Consider the following 27,043-nt stretch of genomic DNA (forward strand, 5'->3'; position numbering starts at 1 on the left):
TACCCGTGGGTACCCAGAGGATGGGAAGAAGTCTGTGAATGAAGACCAGGGTTGGTTCTGGGCACAGGAGTTTAGGACAGACAACAGTCACTGAGAGAGTGCCCAGAGGAAGAAAGGTGACCAAAAATGAGAAGCACTCCCAGCCCGCGCCCCATGAGGCCTGGCTACAGGAAATAGGGACGTTTCACCCAAAAAGAAAAGCCATGAGATGAGCCTCCCGGCACTTGATAATTGGTCCCGTGCAGGGATGGCAAGGGCCCTGGTGGGTACCATGAAGAAGAAGCTGGTGAGTTTGGCACTAAGTATAACGGGAGGTCATCTAGCCAGGGCTCCACACTGGTTGGTCTGGCCAGGCAGGGGAAGTGGACTGGGCTGCCTGACCACTGAAGCCTCAGGCCACCTGGCCTGCACACACTCTCAGGCACCTGGCAGATCCAAACTAGAAGATCTTACCGATGCCTGGTGACTGAATATGCTGGTCCTGAAAGACAGCTTTGGTGCTCCCTCCGCAAGGCCTATGCCCATTAACTAGGAGAGCCCCCACGTCCCACCATCACTCACCCTTCATGTAGTTCAAGGTGTCTCTCAGCATTTTGAACATGGTGACATAGAGCGGATCGCTGAAGGTGGAGTAGTACAGATCGATGTTGGGGTTGGCCTGAAAGAAGACACAGAGATGTTAGAGAGGAAAGGAAACCAGCCCTCCTCCCCTCCGGGGCTAGGCAGGCCTGCATTGAACAGGCAAGTTCTTCCTGCTCTGGCCGCCCCACCAACCCGTGCCAGCAGGTGGACGATGCCTGAGCTACGGCTGGGGAGTCACTAGCCTGGGACATGGCTGGCACCTTCCCACATGCCATCCATCAATCCTGCCTGACCAATGAGGTGCTGGGGTCAAATGCCCATGCTCCTCTGGTCTGGCCTCCCCTTTCCTTCCTCAGACCCCTGAGGATTCTCTGACAGCCTGATCCATCGGCGGCAGTGGGTAGCAAACAGGGTGACAGAGAAGAGCCCTGGGCCCGTTGCACACCAGCTACTGGCTGAGACAGGACTCAGGCTAAGCCCAGTTTCCTCACCCTAAAAATGGGGGAAAGCTGTGACCTCTGGAACCTGTGGCCAGAAGAGGCACATGTGGAAAGCACTTGGCAAGCTTGGAAGTACCACCCAGGTCAGGCATAGTGAGGCAGGTCTAGATTAATTCTCAGGCTCTGGAGAGAGCTAATATTCTAAGGTCCATGTTCTCAGGCCCCTCCCAGCCCTGCCCTCCCCTGTTCTAAGGTCCCTCCGAGCTCCAAACACATGTGTAACCCACCTCTGTGACAGAAGTCACAATAGCATCTAAGGCTTTGAGAATAGGTTCCTCCACAATCTTCTTCACCTACCAAAGAAACAAAGGGAAAAACCAGAAGGTCAAACAAAACCAAGGGCATGGAATGCCAATGGTTACCATGTGTGGAGCCATCAGCCAGTCCCAACAACAGCCTGGCACATCATCTGGCAGGGGTTTGCTCTGATCCCACCATCGTGCGAAGACAGACCAGGGTGAGGAGGGCCCAGGAGAGCACCTACCACAGCCCCCAGCACACATGGATGATCCAGGGGCTGATCCTCAGGGGATTCTCAGCACAGGCTGACAGAGGCTCATGGAGACCCCAGAGTGGGTGAGAACAACATCCTGGGAATCCTGCTGTTGTGATCCTGTGGAAGCACCTGAGAGGCGGGGCATTGCGCATGGGGCACTCACCGCTGCCCTCCTTAAACCCACATCGGGGACTCTGGGGGTGATGGTTTGTGTGTACAGCTTTCTGCCAGTGTGTTACCACCACCATTTTCTTTCCTACTCACTATGGGCATCTCAAGAATGTCTAAATTATTTAGAGATGACATCCAATAATAACTCTCAGGAGAAAAATGAAGTTAATTACAAGAAAACTTAAGCCTAAAAGTTAAAATAAACACATGCAGAAATTCGCTTTCCCCTGAGATGGTGCACTACAATGACTCAAGTAACTTCGGTACATTCTGAGGGCAAGATTCAGACCAGTGGAGAGGGGCCTCCAGGAAGAAGGATTTTCTAACATTTGGACCTGTCCAACCATGCATGGGCTGGCTCCCATTGTCTGTCCCTCAGAGGGCTCCTGGCCTGGCGTGATGGAGAGTGCACACACACACGCGCGCACACACACACACACAGCATTTCTGAGGCCGGGGGAGAAGGAAGGAGCCCCTGGCAGGTTCTTGAGCTTCCATGATCACCCCCCACCTCCCTCATTTCTTTTTATCAAGGGACAAGAAATCAAACTCCAAGATCAGAACTGTTCTCCCAGACATCCTCATTTGTTTACATGGGTGTGTGTTAAAAATAAGCCTCAGGATACAGAACGGTTCCTAACACTTGGGGGGAAATCTGGGGTATCTGGGGCACTGTCCACTTTCTCTTAATAATTCCTTACGGCCCTGCCATTCGTGAGCAACGGCAATCCCCCCTAGTGTGGGAATGCTCTCCTCTCAGCAGCCCCAGAGGAGAAGGCAAATTCACTCCCAGTGTCTGCCTCCCTCCCACCTCCTCCCTAGAGTGAGTATCTACAAAATCTGACATTTCAAAGTTTTTAAAATGGTAACAAGCATTTGTAAGCACTTACTATGGGCCAGGTACTGCACAGAGCAGAAAGAATGTCCCTGTCCTGAAGGAGCCTCTATTCTAATGGGAGAAGAGGACACTCAAGAGGGAGACGCAAGGCAGGTGGGCAGAGTGGAGGGCACACCTTCAGGGCCCATGCCAGAAGGGCCCAGGCTGGCAGGCAGGAAAGCCAGAAGGGTGATTAGACGGGGCAGGGAAAAGGCCCCAGTGCTGAGGCTGGCGCCCAGCACGCCACAGGCACCTAATGAATGCTCATCAAGGGACTAACAGAAGAGACAGTCTGGGTATAGAACGGACAGGCCCAGGCAAAGTGACCAGCAGAGGAGAGGAAAGAATCAAGGCAATCCCAAGGTCAGGAACACGGGAGTGCCTGTGACGGACGTGGCAACGTCAGGAGGGGGAGAGAGCGGGGCCCCAGATGCTGAGACTTCTCACTCCTGTTCTGCCACAGTGTGGACACGAGTTGCTGCTGTCATCCATCTTCAGTCAGTGCTGCCATTCCTGGCAGGCGAGACCGCAGGGCCCCCGCAGAGCAGGATGGGCCCCCAAGAGTGCTCAGGAGCAAAGCCCTAGGAGGGCTCTGTGATGGATACGACTTACCAAGGTGAGGAGGTCACGAAGCATTTCCAGGGGAATCTTGTACTCAGCAGAGCTGGTGACAGGGATGAGCGGAGACACTGAGAAGCTGGAGCTAGCTGTGAACAAGTAGCATTCCGGGTCCAGCATCTGCCCCTCGGGAAACAGAGGCCCTGCAGAGGAGATAAAGGCCAGCACCTGATCAGCAGCCCCCAGGAGGGACATGGGGTGCCCTCTCCCTAGTGCCCCTGCCTCTGGCCTGGGTCCAGGCTGGGGCATCCAGGCTGGCAGCCAATGGGCATCTGTTAGACCCCGCCCTCGGGCAGAGACTATGCCAAGTGCAGGGAATGACCCAAAGAAAGGCAAAACAAACCCGAACCAAAAAACTAGACCCTGCCTCCAAAGAACTCCCAGTGCGATGTGGGGGACAGTGCGCCAATGACATTACAGACATGATGTGTTGGCAACCATTGAGCACCTACTAAGCGCTTCCCATGTGCCAGGTGGGAAGGTAAACTAAGTGCAGGGAGTCAAAGACAGCCAGGCCTACCCTCAGGAAGCATCCACTCTACTGGGGGAAGAGAGGACATTCAGGGAGGGGGCAGAGAGGAATTGGGATGCCACTCTGGGGCCTGCCTCCACATGTGCGTTCTGGGCTGCAGGGGCACAGGGCCAATCCAAGGGAAGAAGGGCACAGGTGTGTGATCTCAGCCAGAAGGCAGGACCAGCATGAAGGGGAGAAGAATCTGAAGCCAGGAGATGAAGCTCCTTGTTGGGACACAGAGGTAGACGCAGACCAGAAAGGGAACAGGAGCTGGGGGCTGGAGGATGTTAAAAGCCCAACTGGCCTTTCAGTTTGGTCCCAAAGGTAACCAGAGCTACTAGAGTTTGCTAAAAGGGGGGCAGGGGCACACGTCCAGAGCCACCCTTTAGGAAGGGCAATCTGAGCACTGAGTGGAGGATGGGCACCAAGGAGAAGCCTACTGGATGAGTGAGGCATGGGGAGCCCCTGGAAAGGAAGTGTCCAGAGAAGAAGGAAGTGTCAGGGAGATGTTCTGCAGGTAGAATCAACAGGCCCTGGCAAGTGCCTGGATACAGGGGATGAGAGGGAGGGTTCCAAGATGACTCCTGGGAGGCTGAGCCTGGGGGCCGAGACAACAGCAGGCAGGGCAGGAAAGAGAATGAGCCCCCTCTGGACCTGAGAAGCTAGAGGCATCTTACACATGCACCACTGGAGGTCAGGGCCCGAGAAGCAGACCAGAGAATCATCGGCATAGAGCTGGCCATGGAATTCATGGAGCTGGCGAGCTCGCCAAGCTGAGCAGTCTAGAGAGAGAAGAATGGAGGGCCCAGGGCCAAGTCCTGGGGGCCACCCTGACTAGCTGATTGAGTTGTGCAGACACAGTGCTGCAAATCTGAAAGAGGCTGATACCCAAGAAAAGGAGACAGCAGAAGACCACTTGGCGGCCCTTGATGAATTTCTATCGACTGGCCCAGATGAATGAGACCCACAGGTTCAGAAAGAAAGGGCAGATGTGACTGCTGGGCGAGATGTGAACGATCATGGAGAACAGGAGGGGTACCACAAGATGCGGGCAGCCAGGAGGCACAGCAGAGAGAGTGCCATGTTTGAAGTCAAGAAGTCCTGAGTTCTAGTCCAGCCTCAGATACTAACCAGCTAGGTGACCCTGGGCAAGTCATGTCACCCAGTGTGCCTCAGTTTCCTCATCTGTAGAATGAGCCAGACAAGGAAATGGCAAAGCACTCCAGTATCTTTGCCAAGAAAACCCCAAACGGAGTCACAAAGAGTCAAATAAAACTGAACAACAACTGCCACCAGAATGGAGAAGGACAAAGAAAGGGGAAGAGAATAGAATCTGCCAACTTGATGTTAACTCCTGGAAAAATGCCCCAAAGGACCACGAAAGAACTGGCTGGGAAAGCAGCAAGACAAACAACTGCGAGAGGCATGGGCCCTCAGACCAGCGCCGTGACCAGCCAGGACTGCATCCACAGACCCGTGCTGGATGTGGGCTCTGGGCACAGACTCTGGATGAAGCGCGTGACTGCACCCACAGACCCAAGCTGGACGTGGGATCCGGGCGCGGGCTCCGGGATCGGGCTCCAGATCAACCTCTAGACTCGGGTGCATGTTTTGGACACGGCTCATTTCGGACAGTCTTTGCTTGACTGTGTATATTTGTTATTTGTGCTGTTTTTTCTTTCTTTTTCAAAGGGGCAGAAAGCAGAAGGGAAAGAAAGAATGTTTTCAATGATAGGGAAAAAATTAATGTTTTTTAAAGAAATGGTTGGAAGGTGGTGCTCCCCAGGCTGGCTTCATCAAGGACAGGTCACGCCAGGCTGTTAGCTTTTCTGGAAAAGTGATCAAACCTGTAGATTATAAGGAACGTTGTGGACCAAGCTCTGGAGAACATTATCTCTAGAGGATGTGCAATGTGACCGCTCAGGAGGGGGGTGGCAGGACTGCGGAGGGTTCCCCTCAGTGGGGCAGGTCACCAATGGTACTGGGGCTCCCTACTTAACATCTACTTAACAAAACATGGAGAAAGGCCTAGATGGAAGGCTCATTCACTTGGCAGAAGGGCATCTCACGTACCAGGCTCCATGCTGAAGCACTGGGCTAGGTCTAAGAAGATACAATGCAATCACCGGGGATACATATATATCAAAAAAACCAACTCTGCACGTATAAGAGGAGGAGCAGAATACATGAAGAGAAGTTTTCCTGAAGAAGATTCAGGCTTTCTGGTGGACTGCAAGCTCAGTACGAGTCAGCAGGGACACGTGGCAGCCCAAAGGCTAACTTAATAAACATTTACTGACTGACTCAGATGAAGGTTGGGATAAATGTTCACTGACTGAAGGACCCAGGTGTGGTTAGCCTGGAAAGGAGATGCAAGGGGACATGATGAAAAGGGTTCTGTACAGACAAGGGATCAGCATGGCTCTGCCAGATGCCGAGGGCAGAACCAGAAACGATAGGAGGAAAGTTGCACAATGATCCATTTAGGCTTCAAGGCAAAATTCTCAAAGAATGAGACGTGCCCCCAAGTGCCATGGTCCCCCTCTAGAGGAGGACGTGGAGGCCTTCCTGCAGCCTCAACACCCTCTGGCTGGATGACTCGGGGTACCCACTGGACCTCTCTCCACCCATCTGCCTCCCAGGGGGTGATGAGGGAGGATCAGAGGAGTTCATTAACATGTGGAAGTGCTCTTGGCATCATGAGAGGCTCTGGTAGGGTGGGGATTCCTTCCTTCTAGGTTGGAAGAACTAGCCACTGACAGCTCTACCATAGGGGAGGGAAACCCAGGAAGAACAATGTGGCAAAACCAAGGGAACAGAGAGGAGGCAGGAAGAGGGGAAGGTCAGCAAGGGCAAAGACTGACGAGGGGCAGAGGCATCGATCCATGAAAAGGCCATTAGTATCTGGGAAGACCCTGGTGGTTGAGCAGAATGTGAGCCAGAATCCAGACTAGAAGAAGTGAGAGGGGAGAAGTGGTAAAGACTGCCAGTCGCTGCTTCTGGGAATCTAGCCTCTCTGGAGGTGGCAGGGGGGCCAGGGAGGAGCTGGGACAGAGAAGGGCTGCAGCCTGAGCATGAGGCCAGCCCTCTTTCAGGCATTCTGTGCTCTGGCCACAGAGACCAGGGGGACAGGCTGCTTGGTGTCCCTGGTTCAAAGGACAGGGCCACAGAGCACAAGAGACCCAACTGCTGACAGCCAGCACTGACTTGAAAAGACCCCCAAGGGTGGATCCCCAGGGAAGACATGGGGGCAGACCGGGCCAAGAGACACAGAGTTAGTGGCTGGGCTGCCATCTGTACCTCAGAAGGGAGTTTGTCCACATCAAAAGGAACACCGAGAGGGAGCCTGTTCAGGAGGGAAGGAGCCTTTCATCACCCAGAATGCTGAGAACCGAAATTTAAGGTGCTCACTGCCCTCCAAGGGCCTGGAGTGGAGGGGGAAAGCAGATGGGAAGGAGAAAGGCCAAGTTCTTGATGAATGCCCATCTCTGCTTATGCTTAGGGGAAAGGCACTGGAGATCAAACACTAACCATGAAAATGCATTAGTGATTTAAGTCCTAATCAGGCTTTTTTGTGAAAAAGTATGGAAAAGAAGGTTACTTTATGATGATTCTAGCAACAAGCCTTTTTAAAGAGCTTACTTACCTCTATGCAAGGTCTTAAGCTAGCAGCTGAGAAAAGAAAAAAAGAGGAAGCGTCCCTGTCCAAGAAGCTTTTCTGTCCTATGGGAAGCCATGACAAAATGAGTGCTGCTGCGGAAAGGACAGTGCTGGAGTCAGAAAGCTGGGCTTCACATGTGGCTTCCATTACTGCGCCATCTAAGCAAGGCCCAAGACCCCACCTCAGTGTCCTAAGAGGGACTGATTCCCAAGGTCCAAGCCCTAAGCGGGTCCCTACTTCCATCGGGCACAGCACAACAGATGGGCACTTCTGGCATCTCTAAGATACAGGAAGCAAATAGCCAAGAAAAGCTGAAGGAATCGGAGATGGGAGCCAAAGGGACCAGGGGGCTGCCTTCAAATGCCTGAAGTGCAGCCACACGAGGGATGGCCGGGAGCACGAGGTGGGAGGACCGGCTGCTCTGAGATCTCAGCCCATAATGCGAGAAACAATGTGAGGCAAAGAACTCTCCATCACCGGAAGGACTTAACCAGAAGTGCCCTGCTGGGTTCCTGCAGTGGGGAGGTGGGTGGATGGGATATCCTCTAGGGTCTGTGATTCTATGGAGCACATCACGGGGAAACAGAGAGCCTCATGCTAGGCAGGCAGGGCACGTGATGGGCAGGGGCTGAAGAGTTGGTCAGTGGGCAGGAGAGGGAGGACCATTCTGGAGAGGACCATTCTCATTCTGGAGGGACCCTGCAACTTTGGAACAATGTAGCAGACTCCCTCCCGGCTCTACATGGCCATGAAATGCCTTCTGAAATGTCCTCAGGCACACCCCCATGTCCCAAGGCACACCCAGACCATGGAAGTCCCAGGAACCCAGCCTCTTCCTTGGACATGGGGGCACTATGAAAACCCCACGCTCCAACTCACTGACCCTCAGGCCAAAGAAATGCTCCTACCTTCCAGGGAGTGAAAGATGGATCCTCCAGGAGAATTGGGGGCTGGCACTCCTCGCTCAGGGCTCACCTGAAATAGGGAACAAGAAACAGGATGCCTGATGACTGGAGTCCCCACAGCATCTCAGCCAGCAGAGGGTCCTCATCTGCTGCAGCCAGAAACCCTGGCCGGTCTGCCCAAGGGGGCAACCCTCTGACGGTCAGCCACTCCAGGCCAGTCCTGTGAGGGCCCAGGCCAAGTCAGGGAAGGAAAAGAAGACTTTAGTAACCCTCAGACCTCTCCTGGTTTTGAAAAGGACTTCTCTAGGGCCAGACTCAGCTGTGCTGTCCTCCATGAAGGCTGCCTCTGAGCTACAGCCTCCACAGTCCTCGTCCCTGTTCTCTGTCTCAAGATGCACGGTCTTTGCTTCCTAGAGGGATGCTGGGTGCTGCAAGCATATGACCCGCACCTTCTGCTCCCTCCCCAGTGGTGAGGAGACAGAAGACAACTGAATCAATCTCTAACTACACAGTAATGCCTGATCATCCTACTGGGGTGTGCTGCTGCCATCAACCTTGTAAAAAGCCAAAACTCCATAATGAAGGCGTAAGAAAAAAAGGCACATTCAGCGAAGAGGAAGACAGCAGACTGGTTCTTTCTGAGGATAATGTATCGATGATTGGAGTCCCCATGATCATAAAATAATCATCATGATGACAACAGCCAGGCCTGGGATCACACATGAAGTTGTGCAAAGAGCTTCACAAACATTATCTCACCTGATCCTCCCAGGAGCCCTAGAGGGGGTGGGGCCGGTACCACTATTATCTCCATGTTTGCAGATGAAGAAACTGAGGCAGAGAGGCAAAGTGATGTGCCTAGGGTCACACAGCTAGGTGCTCCCTGAGGCTGGATTTGAACTTGCAATATCCCATTCTGTAATGCCTTTCTCAATACGAGGAAGATCAAAATAACTCAAGGCAAAGAAAGCAAAGCCAGGTCTACGGGCCCACCCCGCACCAAGGGGTCAACGTGGGCAGCACACACGAAGGGATCCTGGGGAAAAGCGATGAGGAGGGGTTGGGCCCGGGAAGTGGAGACCGGCTTTCTCAGTGGGTGAAAGAATCTGGATGGATTTGTGCCTGGTGGAGGAGCTTGCTCACTGGTGAGCAGGTGAGGCCTGCCAAGATCTGCCTCTGATGCCACACAAGCCTGTGCTGGAGCTCAGGTCTTCCTACCTTACTTAGATGTGACTGCAAGGGGAGCCCCAGACGCACCTGTGAAATGCTGGAGACACTGCTGGTTTTTCTCTTCAAGGTGCCTTCCTGACACACAGTAAGTAAATTGCTGGGAAGGATGGAGCGGAAGTCATTGAAGGAGCGCCTCCGAATGCCCTCGAGCTCCTCTGGGACTTTCAGTGACTGTGGTGCGATCTGGGGGAAAAGCCTGGAGAGGAGGGGCTCGTCGGTAAGGCTGAAGCGCCCAAAGGCCCGGGAGATGCCCAGCAGGCAGGGCACTATGTATCGACACAAGTATTCTGGAATAAAAGGACACAAGAAAGATGTTTTAAAGGGAAGCAAAATCAAAATGCCCAAGAGCTGGGCCCTGCAGTCAAGTCTGGGGGCCCAGAGAAGAGGGAGCAGCCCCAGCCCTCCAGGAACGGACACTGCCTGAGGAGGGAACAGCAGGACCCGAGATCCAGGTGCCAGCCCAACCTAAAATGAGCAGAGTCAGCTCAGGCTGGGGCAGACCCTCAGCATGGGCCAGGCCTCTTGTGGGTGGTCTGTGGTGCGTCAGGCAGGAGCCACTTGCTTCAGTGTGCGCCCCAGCAACAAGCATTGACAGCATTAACCTTGCAGAAAGCAGACAGGCTGCATGGCCAGGGCCTCAGTCACAACTACTAAGCCATGAATGGGCCGTGCCAGGCCTTTGGGGAGGACTCAGTGGCGGGCTCAGGGTTCTCCCACCCTTGACCTCATTTGACTTTGAACAACCCTGGGGGACAAGGATTAGGACAAGTTTTGCTCTCGCCACTTTACAGATGGGCAGAGAAGGGCTAGGCCCCTCCAAGGCAATGCAGGAAGCCAGAACGGAACCCTGGAGCCTCCAATCCCTTAGCACCAGATGAGGGTGTTAGGCTCTCTCACACCAGTCCCCATCAGACACACGTGCCAGCTGAGCTGGGGAGAGATGAAGGGTGCCTGGCCCCACACAGGTGGCACCTTTGGGAGAGAGGCCTAGCTAGGCCTCTCTATCCAAAGTCACAGACTAGCATTCCCCGCTCAGTGCCATTTATGGGCTCTGTGAAAGTCCAACCTGCTCCTCCCATTTTGGCTGGGAGTGGCTCAAAGATGCCTGTCATGTTACTGAGAAAAGCCACGGGCTGTCGTGCCATGCCAGGGAGTGGGCCTGCCCAAGAACAGCCCAGACTGCCCTTCAAGAGAGGGGAAGCATGGGCATATCCTGACAAAGTGGGATCCAAATCAGATGCAAAAGACAAAGTCAGCAGCTACAAAAGGAGAGCTGGGACAAGTCCTAAACCATCAACTTTGTCCTTAGAGAGAGTGAAGAGGGGTAAAGGTGAGCAGTATGCCATCCCATGGAACCACGTCATTAAAGAACAACAAACATACCCTTCTCCTGTATCTCTGAAGCCTTGCACATTCCCAAAAGGATATTCAAAACATGCAGAACTGTCTCGAAAATCTAATAGCCAAGAGAACAGATAAAATCAATCCAAAGGTTAAAAAAATCAATCCCATGTTGATGAAGGGGTACAGTGGCCAGTGCTGGCCCTCTGCCCCAAGAAAGAGCAAATACACCCCCCCCACCCCCGTCCTGTTCTTCCCCGGCATTGCTTCATGTCCTCTTGGGCCTCCCCTCAGAGCCTTCTGAAGGACTGACGCACGCCGTCCCAAACGGCTGGTCATCTGACCAGACCAACCTTCAGTGGAGCTAAAGAGGCCAAAAGGAGCAGGGGCAGAGTGAGGTTAAAGGCAGGCTTCACAGAGAAAGGGGATAGCTGAGAGTGAGGGAGTAGGGACCACGCCCCCCCCCCCAGCACCCTAGGTGCAAGCACTTCAGAAGCAGGACCGTGGAGGTGGCCATGGGTTGGGGGAGCTCAGCCACCTCACGCAGCCTCCAAGGGGGTCACTGGATCGATGGACAGCACAGGGACAACCGTGGGCCAAATAAAACGTCCAATTTGGTTCGGTAGTCCACTTTGTTTAATGAGGCATCTAAAAAATGGCTGAAACTTGAACAGCTTGGGCCCTGAAGGAGAGAAGCTTCACTTACTACCTGGCCCAAAAGATCCAAGACCAAGGGGTTAAGAGTTTGGCCTGGAAGAGGACTCCTGGAGGGCAGGGGCTGTTTGGGCTTTGTTTGGCAAGCCTGGCACGGAGCAGGAGCTTTGGTCAGTCTTTGTTGGTTAGAAGATGGGGCACTCTAGGGTTTGGGTTCTGAGCTCACTACTGGCGATCTAACATCCCAGTTTGATACATGAACATTTCCTGCTCTTGGATGGGACCTGGACCAAAAGTAAGCTTGGGAAGGCGGCCATTGGCACATCAGAGAATTGTGGCAAATCTTACCTCGTTCCGGAGGGTAGAATCCCGATAGGCTACATCCGACAACAAAGTCACCAAGCTGAAACTGAAGTTCTCTGCAACGGGGAGCATGCCTACAAGACACAAGGACATCAGATGTGACCTCCAGAGAAAACTGAGACACCAATGCATTGTTGGTGGAGTTGTCACCTGATCCAACCATTCTGGAGAGCAATTTGAAGCTAGGCCCAAAGGGTTATAAAACTGTGCGTAACCCTTGACCCAGCAACACCACTACTAGGTCTGTATACGAAACAGATCAAAGAAAAAGGATCTACATGTACATAAATATTTCTTAGCAGCTCTTATTGTGGTGGCAAAGAACTGGAGTCTGGGGAATGGCTAAACAAACCATGGTATGTGATTGTGATGGAATAGTACTGTTCTAGAAGAAATGACGAACAGGATGAATTCAGAAAAACCTGGGAAGATTTACACAAACTGATACAAAGTGAAGTCAGCTGAATCAGGAGAATATCATACACAAGAACGGCAACGTGATGAACTGTGAAGGCCTCGGCTATCCTGATCAAGACAGGGATCCAAGATAACCCCACAAGACTCATGGCGACACTTGCATTCACAAGCACTAGGGTGTCTGAAGGCAGATCGAAGCAGGCTTTCTTTAAACTTTCTTTTTCTTGAGGGTTTTTTTTTGGGCTGTGTTTTCTTTCACAACATGACAAATAGGAAAATATTTTGCATGACTGCACATGTATAGTCCATATAAAACTGCCTGCCTTCTCAATAAAAGGTGGAGGGGGGAGGGAAAGAATTTGGAACTCAAAATTTTAAAAAACAAACACTAGAAATTGATTTTACGTGTAATTAGAGGAAAAAAATGAGCTGCAGATTCCCGCCCATTAGCCATCCAGGCCAGTACAGAGGCTCTGACATGGGCCCTGAAAGAAAGTTTCTGAAGAAATGTGCTAATGGCCTGCCACCAAAGAGTCAGACTCAAAAAAGACAGAGATTTAAGCTGAATATCCCAATGGCCCCTTCAAAAACTCTAGATTTAAACTAACATGGTTCTTGATATCATCCCCTTATCCGGCCTCCTGGCAGAACATCTTTCATATAGCTCATATCCTCTCAGAAACACAAGTCAGAGAAAGCAGGGTGAATGAGGATGGCAACATGGGTGACGCAGGCCACCAATGCATCACCTGGGGGCAGAGGGCAATGGGGACAACGCAGGGTCCAGAGACTGCGCACAGCGGGGTTTGCCAAAGGAACCGGGGACTTTGGTCTAGAGAAGAAAAAGACCAAAGGGGATGGGAGAGTTGTTCAAGGGTCTGCAGGGCCATCAGACCAAAGACTAAAGGAGTTAACCTTCGTCAGCTTGGGTGAACAGGGAGCAATTGTGAGCCACTAAAATGAAGCTGAAGTTACCCAAAACTCCTTAAGAACTAGAAGCATTCCAGAGTGGTAGAGGCTGCCTGTGAAAAGAAGAGAATGGGGCCTTTGAGCAAAGGCCTGCTGCCCATGCTGGGGCAAGCTCAGGGTTAACAAGACACTGGCCATGGAGCCCTCTTTCAACTCTCAGATTCAGTGACTAAGCCTGGAGACTGTGGAGTTGGTGTTTCCAGCAACAGAAACAGCACAGGGGCTGCAAGGAAATGAAGAGTGACATTTTGGACACATCAGAACCCCATGATCCAGGGGAGTCAGTACCCCAAAAACTAATGACGTACAGGAGCTACTGTCCAGGGAAGGCTGTCAGCCTCAGAGGAGCGTAGTAGATAGGCCCTGGGCCTGGAGTCAGGAAGAGCCAGATTCAAATCCTCCTTCAAACACATACTAGTTGTGTGACTGGTGAACCTCTCTGGGCCCAACTTCCTTCTCTATAAAATGGTGGTGGTGGGGACCCTGAGATCCTTCACAACTCAAAAGCTATACTCTTCTGGCCCCTAAACAATCCTGATACACAGGGTGACAATGAAGGTCTTCAAGGTTTCCTTAAACTCTCTGGAAACCAAGATAGAAAAGAAACAAAGTTAAAAAACCAAGAAAAAAAATCATCTTACCACCATTGACTCTGAAAGAAAAATCAAAATGACGTAGTTCCCATGTTGGCTTCCTTACTAGTTGACGTTTACAGCCTCAGTCTGCTGCCAGAACCAAGCTCAAAGCATCTGCCATGGTAGAAGCTGCCAGGTGCCCAATACCCTGCCACTCTCACCCCCAAAAGCAAGATGAAGCGTCATAGGGGAACTCTGTGATGCATGGAAGTACACACCTGGGAACAAGACTGAGGGGCTTATGGCACTACAATGGGATCCTGGAGATGCCAGGGTGATGAGGAAGGTCCCCAAGTGCCTCCTTATGGGAGGCAGTGGACAAGGAGTGCAGGGACAGTGAGAGGGGCATGTGTCTCCAGGTCATAGCAATGAGGACAGGCATCCATCCACATGCTCTAAGGACAGAGGTCTGAGCTATAAAATCACACAGGGGTTTAAGGAGACCATTGAGGGCCCCTGTGTGGGAATGGCCCTTGGCATGTTTATGTTTTTCAGCTATATTCAAAGAAAAATGAACAAGGCACCACCTCGTTTTTTCCGTGCAGCACTTTCTTCAATCCAATGCACTTTGGGGAGACCCCTCAGAAGGCGGAGAAGGTAGGGGATAATGTGGTCTTTGTGCTGAAAAAGAAAGAGATGAACACTGAAAAAGGAGTCAGTAGATGTATCCCCCAACCCCGGCCCCCTGTAATTACTGAGCCTGACCGATAGACTTGGGGGACGTGAGGCCTGCCCTCAATACCTGAGTCCAGGAACAAGGACGGCTGGAGGAAAATATCAGCACACAAGGGCATGAGTACCAGGGAGACCCAAGACAAGGCAGCGCACTGAGGACAGTTGGGGGTAAAAGGGGAGGCCATTCGAGGCAGAGGGAAGCAGAGACTGAAGAGGACAGAGGGAGCCAGGCAGGGAGGGCACAGGGGAAGGGTCATGTCTTCCCCAGCCAAAAACGGACGGAGAGCTGGGGAAGCAAGGGTGGGGTCTGAGGTACAGAATGGGGGTGAAAAGAAGGAACAAGGTGGACAGTCTCTGCTGAAAGAGAAGGAGACAGAGGAGATGAAGGGTGGAGGGCAGGAGGACAGACAGCAATGTCTGAAAGAGTATGAGTATGGAACATGAATCTAAAGATTTAAAAGACGTGTCTTTATTAAAATACCTATCCGTGTTTACTATTCAGACATTTGTGGAATGCTGATGATTCTTTGGTTAAACAGGACAATTTACATATTGATTGTTTGGGAACAGAAGCTCTGTAATAACAGAGTCTGACAAGCATTCGCTCCGACACTGATGATTAACCTTAAATTTGGGCATGGCTCCTCCCGCTGCGAATTCTTCACCTCAACTGGTAAATAAAAGGGCCAAATTATCACTTGGTTTTCAGATAAAATTGCAAAAATACAATGGAAAAAAGCATTTTAAATAAAATGAGTTATCTTTAACGTGCTTAAAAATTTAGTACCCTCACTAAGCCTGCATCTATTACTGAACCGTGAAAATAATGTGCACTGGATCCAAGCTCCATCGCACAAACATATACTTCTGATTTTAAGTTATTTTGATTAACCTGTTTTCTGTAACCTCATGACTCTGAGCAATACATTTCATCGTCAGGTAAATGATCACCAGGAACATGAGATCTAGTAAGAACCATACCTGTAGGTTTGACTCGACGAGAAAAATCCCCAAAGCGATGACAGCATCTCTCCGACGTTCGTCCAACTGGAAAATCCCATGAAAGTCAACTGGACACATGCAAAGCAGCTTCTCAACCTAATCAAAGGAACCAAAACACGCAACGTCATAAAGTGAAAGCCAACCCTGACTTGCACTGGATCTGAGCTACAAAGATCCATGCGGTTCCTCAGAAAAACCTGGCCTATTTCACTTGGACAATTCCATATAAGAGATCATCTCCTAAATGGATCAGAAAGAAAATCACCAAGTCTGATTAAAACCGGAGGTCAGCCACCATACTCGAAACTTTTTCCAACCCAGCAAAGGACAAGCTGAAAATGTCTATCACAAAGCAATTCCCACCACAGCCTGAGCAAGACAAGGTAGAAAATCTCACCCAACTTGGGGTCCAGACAACAGCAATGAAAGCAAAGAAGAAACAGCTACACTTCTCACCCTATCAAGTCACTATTCCCAGCAACAAAAATGCCAACCAACACTTGGTGCTGGGTAAAAATAAAGTAGAACAGTGGAACTGACTAGACAAGTGAAAATCAAAACCATAAGACTCAATATCCCAGTGTTTGATAAACTCAAAATCAAATTCCTTAGGGAAAAACCTCCCAATTTCATAAAAAATGATGGGAAAACTAGAAGGCAGTCTGGCAAAAATTAGCCTGACGCAGCACCTTATGCCGTATCCCCCATAAATCCAAACTAGATATTGAAAGATCACATCATTAGAAAACTGGAAGATCATGAACCTCTCATAGCAATGGGTAGAAGGTGTACTCTTAAGCAAAGAAGGAAGAGAGAGAATTATAGAAGATGAAATGGATAACCAACTACATAAAACTAAAAAACTTCTGAACAAACAAAATTAATGCATCTGTGTTTAAGACGGGAAGCACCTGAAAAAGAAAAAAAATCTTTCTGTCCAAGTCCTCAGGTAACAGTTTGGTATCGAAGATACACAAACCCCTACCTAACAGATAAAAAGAAAGGACCAAGAGCCATTTCCCATGAACAAACAACTCTCATAAGAAGAAATACAAACTATTCACAACCTCAAGACAGCTCAAAATCACTAATGAGAAGAGACATGTCAGCTGCAAAAACCCCGAGCTTTTGCCTCACACCCAGCAGAACGTCAGAGATGACTGAAGTCAGATGGGCGCACAGGTGCATCGTTGGTGGGAGTTGTGAATCAGTACAAGTGACTAAAATGTCCATACCCTTTGACCCAGAGATTCCAATCCTAGGCACAGATTCCGAGGAGATCATTCAGTCGGTCAATAAACATTGAATAAACATGGACTATAGGCCAGGCACTATGCTAACAGGTTGCAGATACAAATGCAGGTAAAAGTCCCCGACCTCAAGGAGCTGGCCATCTGACGGGGGAGACAACATGCAAACAACTATAAACAAACAAGTTACCCAACAGAGGAGAAGCACTGGCATTCTGAAGGGTTGGGGAAGGCTTCCTGTAGAAGGGGGGACTTTGGCTGGGACCTACAGGAAGCCAGGCAGGTCAGTGGTCAGGGCTGAAGAGGGAAAGTGTGCTGGGCCTGGGGGGCAGCCAGAGAGAATTCTGCCCAGAGCCGAGAGTAGAGGGTCTGGTGGGAGGAGGAGCAGAGCAGCAAGCAGGGAGAAGAGCTCCATTTAGACCAAAATACTTACAGCAGCACTTTTTGTGGTAGCAAAGAACCAGAAACAAAGGAGATGATGCCCACCCTTCGGGGACTGGCACATGACTGCGACAGGCATAGTACCATGCTCCAGGAAACGATGACTGCGCTTAATACAGAGAAGCATGGAAGGAGCTCCAGGAACTGACCCAGAGAGGAGTGAGCAAGGCAGGAAAACAAGGACTGCAGTAATATAAGGGCAGCCGGGGGGCCAGAGTGCACGGAGCACTGGGTCTGGAGTCCCGAAGACCCGAGTTCAAATCCAGCCTCAGATACTCGCTAGCCGGGGGATGCTGGGCCAGTCACTTCACCCAGTGTGCCTCAGCCTCCTCAACTGTAAAATGGGCTGGAGAAGGAAATACCAAACCCCTCCAGTGTCTCTGCCAAGAAAACCTCGAACGGGGTCATGAAGAGTCGGACTCGCCTGAACAACCATACAAATGGAAACAAGCATGTTACAGAGAACACGCGTGGCCCCAAAGAAGGGGGAGGAGAACCCCCCCCCACTCTTCTGCAGCAGTGACAGGCCCATAAGGGTGGAAGAGCACAGGCATTTCAAACTTTTCCAATACACTGACCAGTTTTGCTGATTTTTTCTATCCTTCCTCTTTTCTTTTCTTTAAAAGATATTCTTTGTTCCATGCCCTACTTCTCTTAGAGGGGGAGGAAAGAGGTACTATAAGATATCCAAGCAAAGTAAGAAAGGTTTCTATAAAAAAACTATTTTTAAAAACAGTGGCTGCCATTAACAAAACATTTTCTCATCCCAGAGATTCCGGATTCTCCGCAAAGCCCCACCCAGGAGGCAACGTGAGCAGCCTCACCTCCCTTTTAGGAGAGGGGAAATGATCGAAGTGACCCTGGACACCCAGCTGGGGAAGACAGAGCAGGCCCAGGGGGCTGGCGGCTTCTGGCCAGAGCCCATATCCCTTCCTTGGCCCGTCTGTGTGACAAGAACACGACACGTGAAGGAGTGCCCTCTTTAAAGGCAAATGGTCAGAAGCTGGAGAGAAGAGCAAGAAGAAAGTGAGTTTTTAAAAGAATTTTTAGAATGCAGGGACTGAGAGCCAAGGGTGAGGAAGGGAATGAAAATCAAGCAGCAGTAATTTAGGAAATGCCCACTGGGTGCGAGACTCTGCGATAAGCAGCCACTGCCGCTCTTCTCCCTCTGGACTCTTGGCCAGGGATCTCACAGCCCCACCAAAGGGACGTCCCCTGCTCACTAATACACTCCCTCCCTCCCCATCTAGATGATCAAAGACAAGGTCCTAGTCCTGGCCTTTGAGGCCCCCACCTCTCCCAACCTATTTCATTCCCTATCAGAACACCCCTCTAGCCCCAGGGGGAAATGCTAGCTTCCCCTTGACCTGGTCCTCCCTCCCCCTGCCTCACACCTGTTCCCACCACCCCTCTCATCTGGATCAGGGCCTGCCACTTCTTGGCCTGTTGTAATCCTCTTTCTTCACAAATCAGCTCAGGTGTCACCCCTTCCATGCAGCCTTCCCTGATTTCCTCCTGCTCTAAGGCAGCCCTTCCTTCTGCTCCAAATCCCACCTGCCTTTTTAGCTTGAGTTCCCCTTTGTGCCGATCACTTTCTCACTTGGATTCTATTTTTTTGGTGGATGTTGGGAGTCCCAGACTTTTGAGAGAGGGAAGGGGCCTCAAAGGCCATTGAGTTCGAATCATATGTGAAAAGGAATGCCCTGCGCCTCCCTGACTAGTGGTCATTCATGGGGTTGAAGATTCTGGGTCCCGTAGGGGAACTTGGCCTGTTCAGACAGTTCTGTTAGGAAGTTGTTTCCTTAATCGAGGGAAATGTACCCCTCTCTGGCTCCTCCTTCTTCCTGGTTCTGCTCTCTGGGCCAAGCAAAGCAAATCTGAGCCTCTTCCAGGAGGCAGCCCTTCAAAGGGTTCCATCACGGCTATCACATTTCTTGGAAGCCTTCTCAGTTTCAGGTTCCATGCTCCCTGTTCATTGCCTGGACGTGCCTTCCTGGCCTCGATCTTTGCACTTGCTCAGTCCTTTAAGCTTCCTGAGGCCAAAGACGGGAGCTTTTCATTGGCTCTTGCTAGCATTCTCAGAGCACCTTCTACAAATCAGGCTCATAAGGTCACCTGAAGACCAGCTGAAGGGACTGAGGGCTTTTAAGTCTGGAGGACACAGGACAGCCACCTTCAAGTATCTGAAGGGCCGTGTGGAGAAGAGATTAGATTATAGACTGGTTTGGCCCAGCAGAAGCGGGTGGCTACTACAGTGAGGTTGATTTTGGTGGGGTCTGCAGAGTCTGATCAGGTCACTAAATCTGAGGGGCTCCCCATCACCTCCAGGATCAAATACAAGATCCTTGGTCTGACTCCAAAAGCCCTTCAGCGCCTGGCCCCATAGAAACTTGCCAGGGTCCTTGTACCTCCATCCCCACCACGTCCTCCATGACTCACCAGAGCTTGCCTGACTCCTCATCTTTCTGCGGCCCCCTCGATGCTGGGGGTGTCTGCCTTCTGAGATTCCCCCTCACTCAACCTGTATATATATTTTATAGTTTACATATTGCTTCCCCCTCACGTTAGAATATGAGTTTCTGGCAAGCAGGGGCTGTTTTTGCTTTTCTTTGAATCTCCAAAGCTTGGCATACAGTAAGTGCTTGATCAATGCTTGGTGACTTGACTTGAACGCTTGTCAGGTAGGTTGTAGTAGTCATTGGTCTGTTGTGTGAGTTGGACTTGATGGTAACTGAGTTTCTTGCTAACTCAAATTCTATGACTATTACCACTTTTTTGTTGAGTTAGTGTTCTTGGTGAGAGATATTTCAATAGAACGGTTCAAACAAAAGTCGAGTTAGTCAAAGACTGTTCCCAAGAGGACTGCCAGGATGGCGAAAGGTCCCTCCTGGACTGGACTGTTCTCCTTGGCACCAGAGGGCCGAACCACGAGCAATGAGAAGGCGGAAAGATCAGGAAACACTAGGACTGCCACAAAGCAGAGGAGACCCCTCCATGCCGTGCCTTTCAGCGGCCTCTCCGAGGTGTCACTGGCCTGAGTCACTCTGCATTTAATATGACGTGATTTAACGGGAGATGACCACACAATTCAACAGATATTTAATAAGACACGTTGGCTTTTTTTAAAAGCAGTTACACAGTAGGTGCTTAATAAATGCTTGCAGACTTAACTTGACCAACGCAATTTGCCCAGGGTCTCCCAGCTGGTAGGTGCCTTAGTCAGGATTTGAACTCCAGTATTCCTGAATCTAAGCCCATAAACAAGGGGCCTCTGAAGCTTCTGAGGGGCAGACGATCTAACAAAGACACACGCACCACAGTGACAGAAGGTCAGGGCCACAAGCAGCATCCATGATGTGCCTACTATGTGGCAGGCGCAGGCACGGGGCCAATTCTCTCTTTTTTCTTTCTTTCTTTTTTTTGAAGGGGGGAAGTTAGAGCAATTGGGGTTAAGTGACTTGTCCAAGGTCACACACCTAGTAAATGTGTCAAGTGTCTGAGGCTGGATTTGAACTCAAGTCCTCCTGACTCCAGGGCCAGTGCTCTACTCACTGCACCACCTAGCTGCCCCAAGGGGCCAAGTCTCTAGTTCAAGGGTGGGGAACCTGCAGCTTCAAGGCCACAAGTGGCCTTCTAGGTCCTCAGGTGCAGCCTTTTGGCTGAGTCCAAGTTCTTTTATGAAGGGAATTTGTTGTGTGAAGTTTAGATTCGGTCAGGGGCTGCACTTGAGGCCCTAGATGGCCACGTGTGGCCTCGACGCCACAGGTTCCCCACCCCTACTTAGGCAAACCAGAGGAGGCAGAGACCAGGAAAGACTCTCTGGGACTCCCAGGAGCTCATTAGTGGGAAAACCTCCTGGTCCTGCAGGAAGCCATTTCCTTTGGGGTTCTGCTTCATCAAGGGCCTCTGACTAGGGAATGGCACCATCACCAGCCACGCCCAGGTGAGAGCAGCTCCTCATTCCCCATCAGGCTGCACTGATCTGGGGCCCCCTCCCCCTCAGTGGGACACTGCCCAGTCATCACTTTCCCCTCTCCCCCTACCCTTGGGTGTTGTAAGCTCCTCAAGGGCAGGGACTGGACCCCCAGCACTTAGTACAGGGCCTGGCACATAATAAATGTTTGCTGACTGACTGACAGAAGGCACGGCCCCCACTGGACCCTAAGACAGGGACCTTGCAGGGAGGAATGAGGACAGACAAGGGGTGACCTGCTGACCAGTGTGCAGAGAGTGAGTCTGAAAGGTACCAGTCATTCGAAGGAGATGCAGCCAGATGGCAAAGTTTCTCTTTATAAACTGCAGCTTCATGTCCTCATCTCAATTGTTTCTGACTCTGGCAGAGTTTTGTGATTAGCCAGACAGAACCTGTATCTCAGCTGAAGCCTGATCCCCAATCATCCCCATTGGCCAAAATAAGATGTTTGACTCCAAAGAAATACAAATAGATGCTTTAAACATCATAGCTGAAAAATAAAAATGAACAATATTGTTGCAGATTTCTAAAGAAAAAAAATGCTCTCCTTTTGAAAGTGTTACAGGGCAGAAAGGTAAGGTTTCCCTATAAAAGGTCACTGAGCTGGGGGTGGCCAGATGGCTGGTGGACGGGAGACTTGGGAACTCCAAACCCAGGGGCTCTCTGAAGAAGCAGATCAGCATAGGGGGAGAAAAGGCCTGAGCCTCAAAGCTTCGGAGACAAGGCAGCATGCCGAAAACGATTAGCAAACCGAGCCATCCCCTGGTGACTTCATGAGGGGTGTGGAACTCCTCCCAGCTGTGTGACTTCATAGGGGTGTGGAGATGCCCTCCTAAGGGGCATTCTCGGTAGGAAGCTGCCTAAGACTCAAGGAAAATAACTCGTCCATGGTCACATGGCTAATGCCTGTTGGAAGCAGGATCTTTGGGACTCCAAGGCTTTGGCCACTCAACAGAGTATGCCACCTCTCTCTGCCAAACATCCTAGGTGACAGACGTAGCACTGCAATGGCCAGGGTAGGACTGCTTTTGTATCCCCAGTGCCTGGCACATAGTAGGCCCTTAATCAGTGCTGACTGATTTGCAGCCACCCCTGCTGTCTGTCTGGAGCCAGAAAGGTAAAGACAAAGTGGTGCGGCTCTAGAGGAGCTTCTACACTAGCTGGGAAGGCCACAAGTACGTATGGAATAAATCAGAGGAAGTTTGGAGAGGATCACCCCAAGCGGGTGGATGGATAAAGCACAGAGGAAAAGAAAGTGAGCTGGAGCCACGCTGGGGACTTGGAGCAGGGCAGACACCAGGTGCCGGGGGCTCTGCCACCAGAGCTGCAGCAGAGGAGGGGACCAGGAAGAGGCCTGAACACAGGCCTCTCTCCTGACTTACCCCTTACCAACAAATCTCACTCTGGGCTAGCCCCGGGGTGAAAGGAGACACAGGACCCACACAGCATGGTCATCGGAAGCAAAAGGCCAACAAAAAGCAGGAAAGAAGGGAGAGAAATTCCAAGAAGAGGGGAGGAGAGGGGAGGTCTAGCCACCTGGTCACCGACCTAGTCAAATGCAAGCTGGCTACCAGTAGTTGAGTATTACGACCTTCACCTGGAAGTACAGCGGCACTAAGGAGCGAAGCATTTTACCAAGCAATTAACACAGTAGCTTGGGACTGAGATTCAATAAAGTCAGAAAGTCAAAACCTTTTGTTTTGGGAATGCCAGGACCCAGAAATTGGACATTGTGACCAGCAAACAGCCAACATCCCTCCTGCTTCGTGGGGAAGTAGCACCCAGAGAATATCCCATCACACACTCAGACTTCAAGACCAACCAGCCCGACTTGGCATGGCTTCTTGGCTCATCTGAGACCCCAGAGCTTGGAGATGCCTCAGCCAGTCTCAGCAGGTCCCCAAACCAGGAGCATTTACTTAGATTTTCAACTGTTCTCCCTGGATACTTTTCATGGACAATTCCCCTGAGGCCTCCACTAAGGTTCTTCTCACGGCATCATGACCGTAGGCTTCCGAAGGCTAAGACAAGTCAGCAGAGCCTGCCGAGTTGAACGGCTTCAGGCACCAACCCGTCCCTGAACAGCATGCCTCAAATCCTGGAATTCAGAGCCACTGCCAGACTGCTGGCCACCAGGCTACACTCTTGGAAGTTCATCCATTCAGGACAAGGGGGATTGTCACTTACAATAGAAGGATTACCCATCCTAACATCAGGAATGCTTGAAAGAATTAAGTATTTTCACAGGATAATCACATGTAAATTGTAAACTGTAATGGCTGTCTAAAATTAGAAACACAGGCCCTGCACGTCTGCTCTGCCAGAAATAAGAAAATCTGCACAAAGCTGATACAAGAGTCTGTGAAGCAGGCTCTCATATTAGAAACTGGTGTTCGTGAAACAGAGTTTGCGGAGGTTTTTTCTGGATAAACCTACAGAGCTCAACCATACGGCCCTCTTGCCTCACAGCCCTGTATAATCTTGTCTATCCATACGTCAATCTTCCAGAACCTTCAGGCTTCCAAGGTGCCAGATAAAGTCAGGAAAACAAAACAGAAAGCCTGGGAGATGACATCTGACGTGCTCTGATTGATTTGGTTCCCTTAATAAAAAGAAATGAGTTCTGATTGACTGGTGTCGTCTACAAAAAGGCCAATGCTTTCCGGCTGAAGTGACAAGGGAGAAGGACCCAGTAAGCAGAAGGAGGTCAGCAGCCAATGAAGGCCGGCCTGCCTGGGCAGGCCTGAGGTGCACAAGGGGCAGAGAGGCTCCATGGGCAAAGCCCACAGCCCACACCAAGCAGTATCAACAGCACTAGATGACAATCTCAGAAAGCGAGAAGAGTTCAAGTCCGTTTCAAAAAAATGTCCACGCCGATACAGTTAAAACCGCTTCAGTAGAAACACTCAACCACTGAGGACACTGGTCCAGCCAGAGTGACTCATTCTCCGAGGGTCTGGAGAACCAATAATAACAACAAAGTACTTCTAACCTTGGCTCGTTTGGGCTCCGCACTAACCCCATGAGGAGGTGTTAGCAGATGAGGCCTAGAGGGGCTCAGGACTCTGAGGTGAGGCAGGAGGTAAGCCCTCACACCCAGTACACGGCGCTGATAAGGCCAGTTCCCTGCTCTGCGTAGTGCCTTACAGATACCTCCAGAATAGACCGGGAGCTGCCCGGCTGCCATTTCAAACCTCCCACTAACTGGCTCCAATTTCCCTTCCCAGCCTTGCCTCAGACATTCGATATTATGGTCAAACTGGACTGTTCAGTGGCCCTGGCAGGCGGCCCCTGGGGCTTCATCTCCCACTAGCAATCCTTCTCACGGGGCAAAGCTCAGTTCAGAGGCCACTCTCACGATGCCCACCCCCCCCTTCAAAGGCATTCTTTCCTCAAATTACCTCAAATTCTCTTCTGAATCCCCTGAATCTCTCATGCCTGTTACACACCTACTGCTGAACTGAATATTGGGGTAAAACAGTGCAGACTACCACAATGGTGCTGGCCTGGGATTGATTCCAGCCCGAGTTCTGTAACTGCAGATGATCGGGAGGAGTCATGCGCCAGGCAACATTCAGCCCTGAGGGACAGCAGGATTCTGCCTTCTTAGCGGCCCAAGATGCATTTTCTTTTTATCAGCCACCAGCTGGTTTTGCTGGCCTGCTCTGACCTAAGAGGTTGCCGCCAAGGAGGCATTGATCAGTCTCTCTGACAGCAGAAAGTGGCACAGCATGTACTCCCAGGTGCCCCTCAGCAGAAAAACGGTATCTACACACACGTGTGGAAGATGGGGGTAGGGAAAGGAGCCTGGCCAGTCACCAGAGGTGGCCAAAAACACCCTGGCCCTGGGGTTAGAGACCAGACTTGAATGCCAGTTCTGATACCTTCACCAGAGATGAGTCGCTGGAAAGCTGGGCTTCCTTCAGCTTACTCCTCTGTGAAATGGGGGGAATAAATTATGCCGCCAGTGTTGACCTCCCAGGGATGTTGTGGTGTCTATCAATGCCTTGGAAAGCTTTAAAACCCTTGGTAAGGGTCAGCTCTTAGGGTGATTCTAACAGGGAGGGAAGGTCTCTTCATCCGTTACAGGCCAGCCACTTCTAAGGCAAAGCACTTCCATCGGGTGGTCCCAGCTTGACCACTCTAAGACTCTCCAGCCCTCATTACTCTGACCTCCCTATGCAAACAAGGGCTGCTACCTTAGCTTCTCCAGAAGCAGGAGAGAAGGTGCTCGCCCTGGGAAGAGCCCAGGCTGACTGGCCACGCCAGCATTTTTCACCAGTGTAAGGTAATAAGTTGGCATTCTGATTTATAATGCAATCTCAGCTGTCAGTCTGGTTAGTGTGAAGCAACAGCCTAGGATCTATTTGGCCTGAGTCAGGCAGTAACACATTTCACAACCTCCCAAGCTAAGGAGCCAGACCTTAGATACTGGGAACCCTGCTGCCAGTGTGGAGAAGCTCATGAGGGCCTTCCTAGAGCTGCCTCAATTTCTCCCCAGTATAAGTCTCAGTGACACACCCTCCCAACAGGCACATTTTCACTCACTCCTCCTCCATGGAACACCCTCAGGAAATGTGTGCACCAGAGGAGATGAGCTGGCCAGACTGAGAGTGGCACTGCTTCCTGTCAAATAAGACCGAGAGGAAGGCCCTGGGTGAATCCTGCTGCAGACCTGGCCCTAGGGGACAGACTAGGAGCAGTGGGAACAGGGTGCAAAGCTGGCCGTAGAGATCAGATTTACATTATCCATTAGAGTAGTGGTGTCGAACTCAAACAAAAAGGATCTCTGCAAGGCCATATACTGACCTCAAAAACCACAAACTCACATTATCTATGTCATACTGTATTTGTATTTATTTTGTTAAGCATTTCCCAATTACACTTTAATCTGGTTCAGTTTTACAGGAGCAAGTTGGACACTTCTGGCTTAGAGCAATCTTCCAATCAGAGCCACTCACAAGGGGAATGGGCTGTCTAGGCAGGTAGGGAGCTCCCCTCACCGGAGCCTTCCATGAGTCCACTTGCTGGGTCTGAAGATGAGGAATCCCTTTTCAGGTCTGGGTTAAACACAATGGCCACTGGGGTCCCTCTCAACTTGAAATTCTGTGATTCTAGAATCTATGGAAGGGCATGGACAAAAGTATGTCCCAGGATGAAGGTCAGAGAGGGGCTGCAATCTGCGCCTTTGGAGGGAGTGCTCATACTGACCTTCTAACACCCTTTCACCACAGCCCAGGGGGAATCTTGGCATTTTTGTTTCCTAAGGAAGGATTAGGGTTAGGAGAAACATCTCATTCTCCACAACAAACTCGAGCCAGAACCACAGTGTGCTGTAAGAAGAGTTCACGAAAGGCCAGCATGCTGCCACCTTCCTTCCTGAAACAGGACGTCCCTGGCAGGATCCTGGTGACCCAGCTCAGGAGTGGCCCGTCCGGCCCCAGAGCCAGGAGGCGCCAATGCTGCCCTTCCCATAACTGGTTCTCCTCCTCCTGATACGGAGTCCTGTTCTGCTCTACTTGAAACAAGACTCTCCATCCTTCCATCTCCAGGATCTCACTCCTCTTTATCTCCCATAGAGGACACATCCTGCTCCCAGCATCCTCCTTCCCCCTCCAGGGGGGTCCTTCCCTCTCGGAAAAGGGGATTTCCTCAGCACCAATGAGCAGCACCAGAAGCAGCCTACCCCCCACTCTGAGCTAGGGCCTGCTACACGCAAGGCTGTAGCTAATTCTAGACACCAAGTAAAAGAGTAAAGAATGTCACTGC

The 27,043-nt window shown here is 51.0% G+C and overlaps 1 protein-coding gene across 3 annotated transcripts in view; it reads right to left on the bottom strand.

The window, feature by feature from the left end:
- PI4KA (phosphatidylinositol 4-kinase alpha) overlaps positions 1 to 27,043 on the bottom strand; it is a 135,794-nt gene that overhangs the window by 107,066 nt on the left and 1,685 nt on the right. For all 3 annotated transcript variants that reach the window (XM_036758604.1, XM_036758592.1, XM_036758599.1), the window contains exons 2-10: positions 15,590 to 15,706; positions 14,461 to 14,554; positions 11,898 to 11,986; positions 10,938 to 11,010; positions 9,582 to 9,841; positions 8,328 to 8,394; positions 3,239 to 3,387; positions 1,310 to 1,375; positions 562 to 658 (exon numbers count right to left, since the gene is read on the bottom strand). In XM_036758604.1, the coding sequence (XP_036614499.1) occupies positions 562 to 658; positions 1,310 to 1,375; positions 3,239 to 3,387; positions 8,328 to 8,394; positions 9,582 to 9,841; positions 10,938 to 11,010; positions 11,898 to 11,986; positions 14,461 to 14,554; positions 15,590 to 15,706 (1,012 nt within the window). The remainder of the gene's footprint in view (positions 1 to 561; positions 659 to 1,309; positions 1,376 to 3,238; positions 3,388 to 8,327; positions 8,395 to 9,581; positions 9,842 to 10,937; positions 11,011 to 11,897; positions 11,987 to 14,460; positions 14,555 to 15,589; positions 15,707 to 27,043) is intronic.

The sequence above is a fragment of the Trichosurus vulpecula genome, chromosome 1 (assembly GCF_011100635.1).
Source record: "Trichosurus vulpecula isolate mTriVul1 chromosome 1, mTriVul1.pri, whole genome shotgun sequence".
In the NCBI taxonomy this organism is placed as follows: Eukaryota; Metazoa; Chordata; class Mammalia; order Diprotodontia; family Phalangeridae; genus Trichosurus; species Trichosurus vulpecula.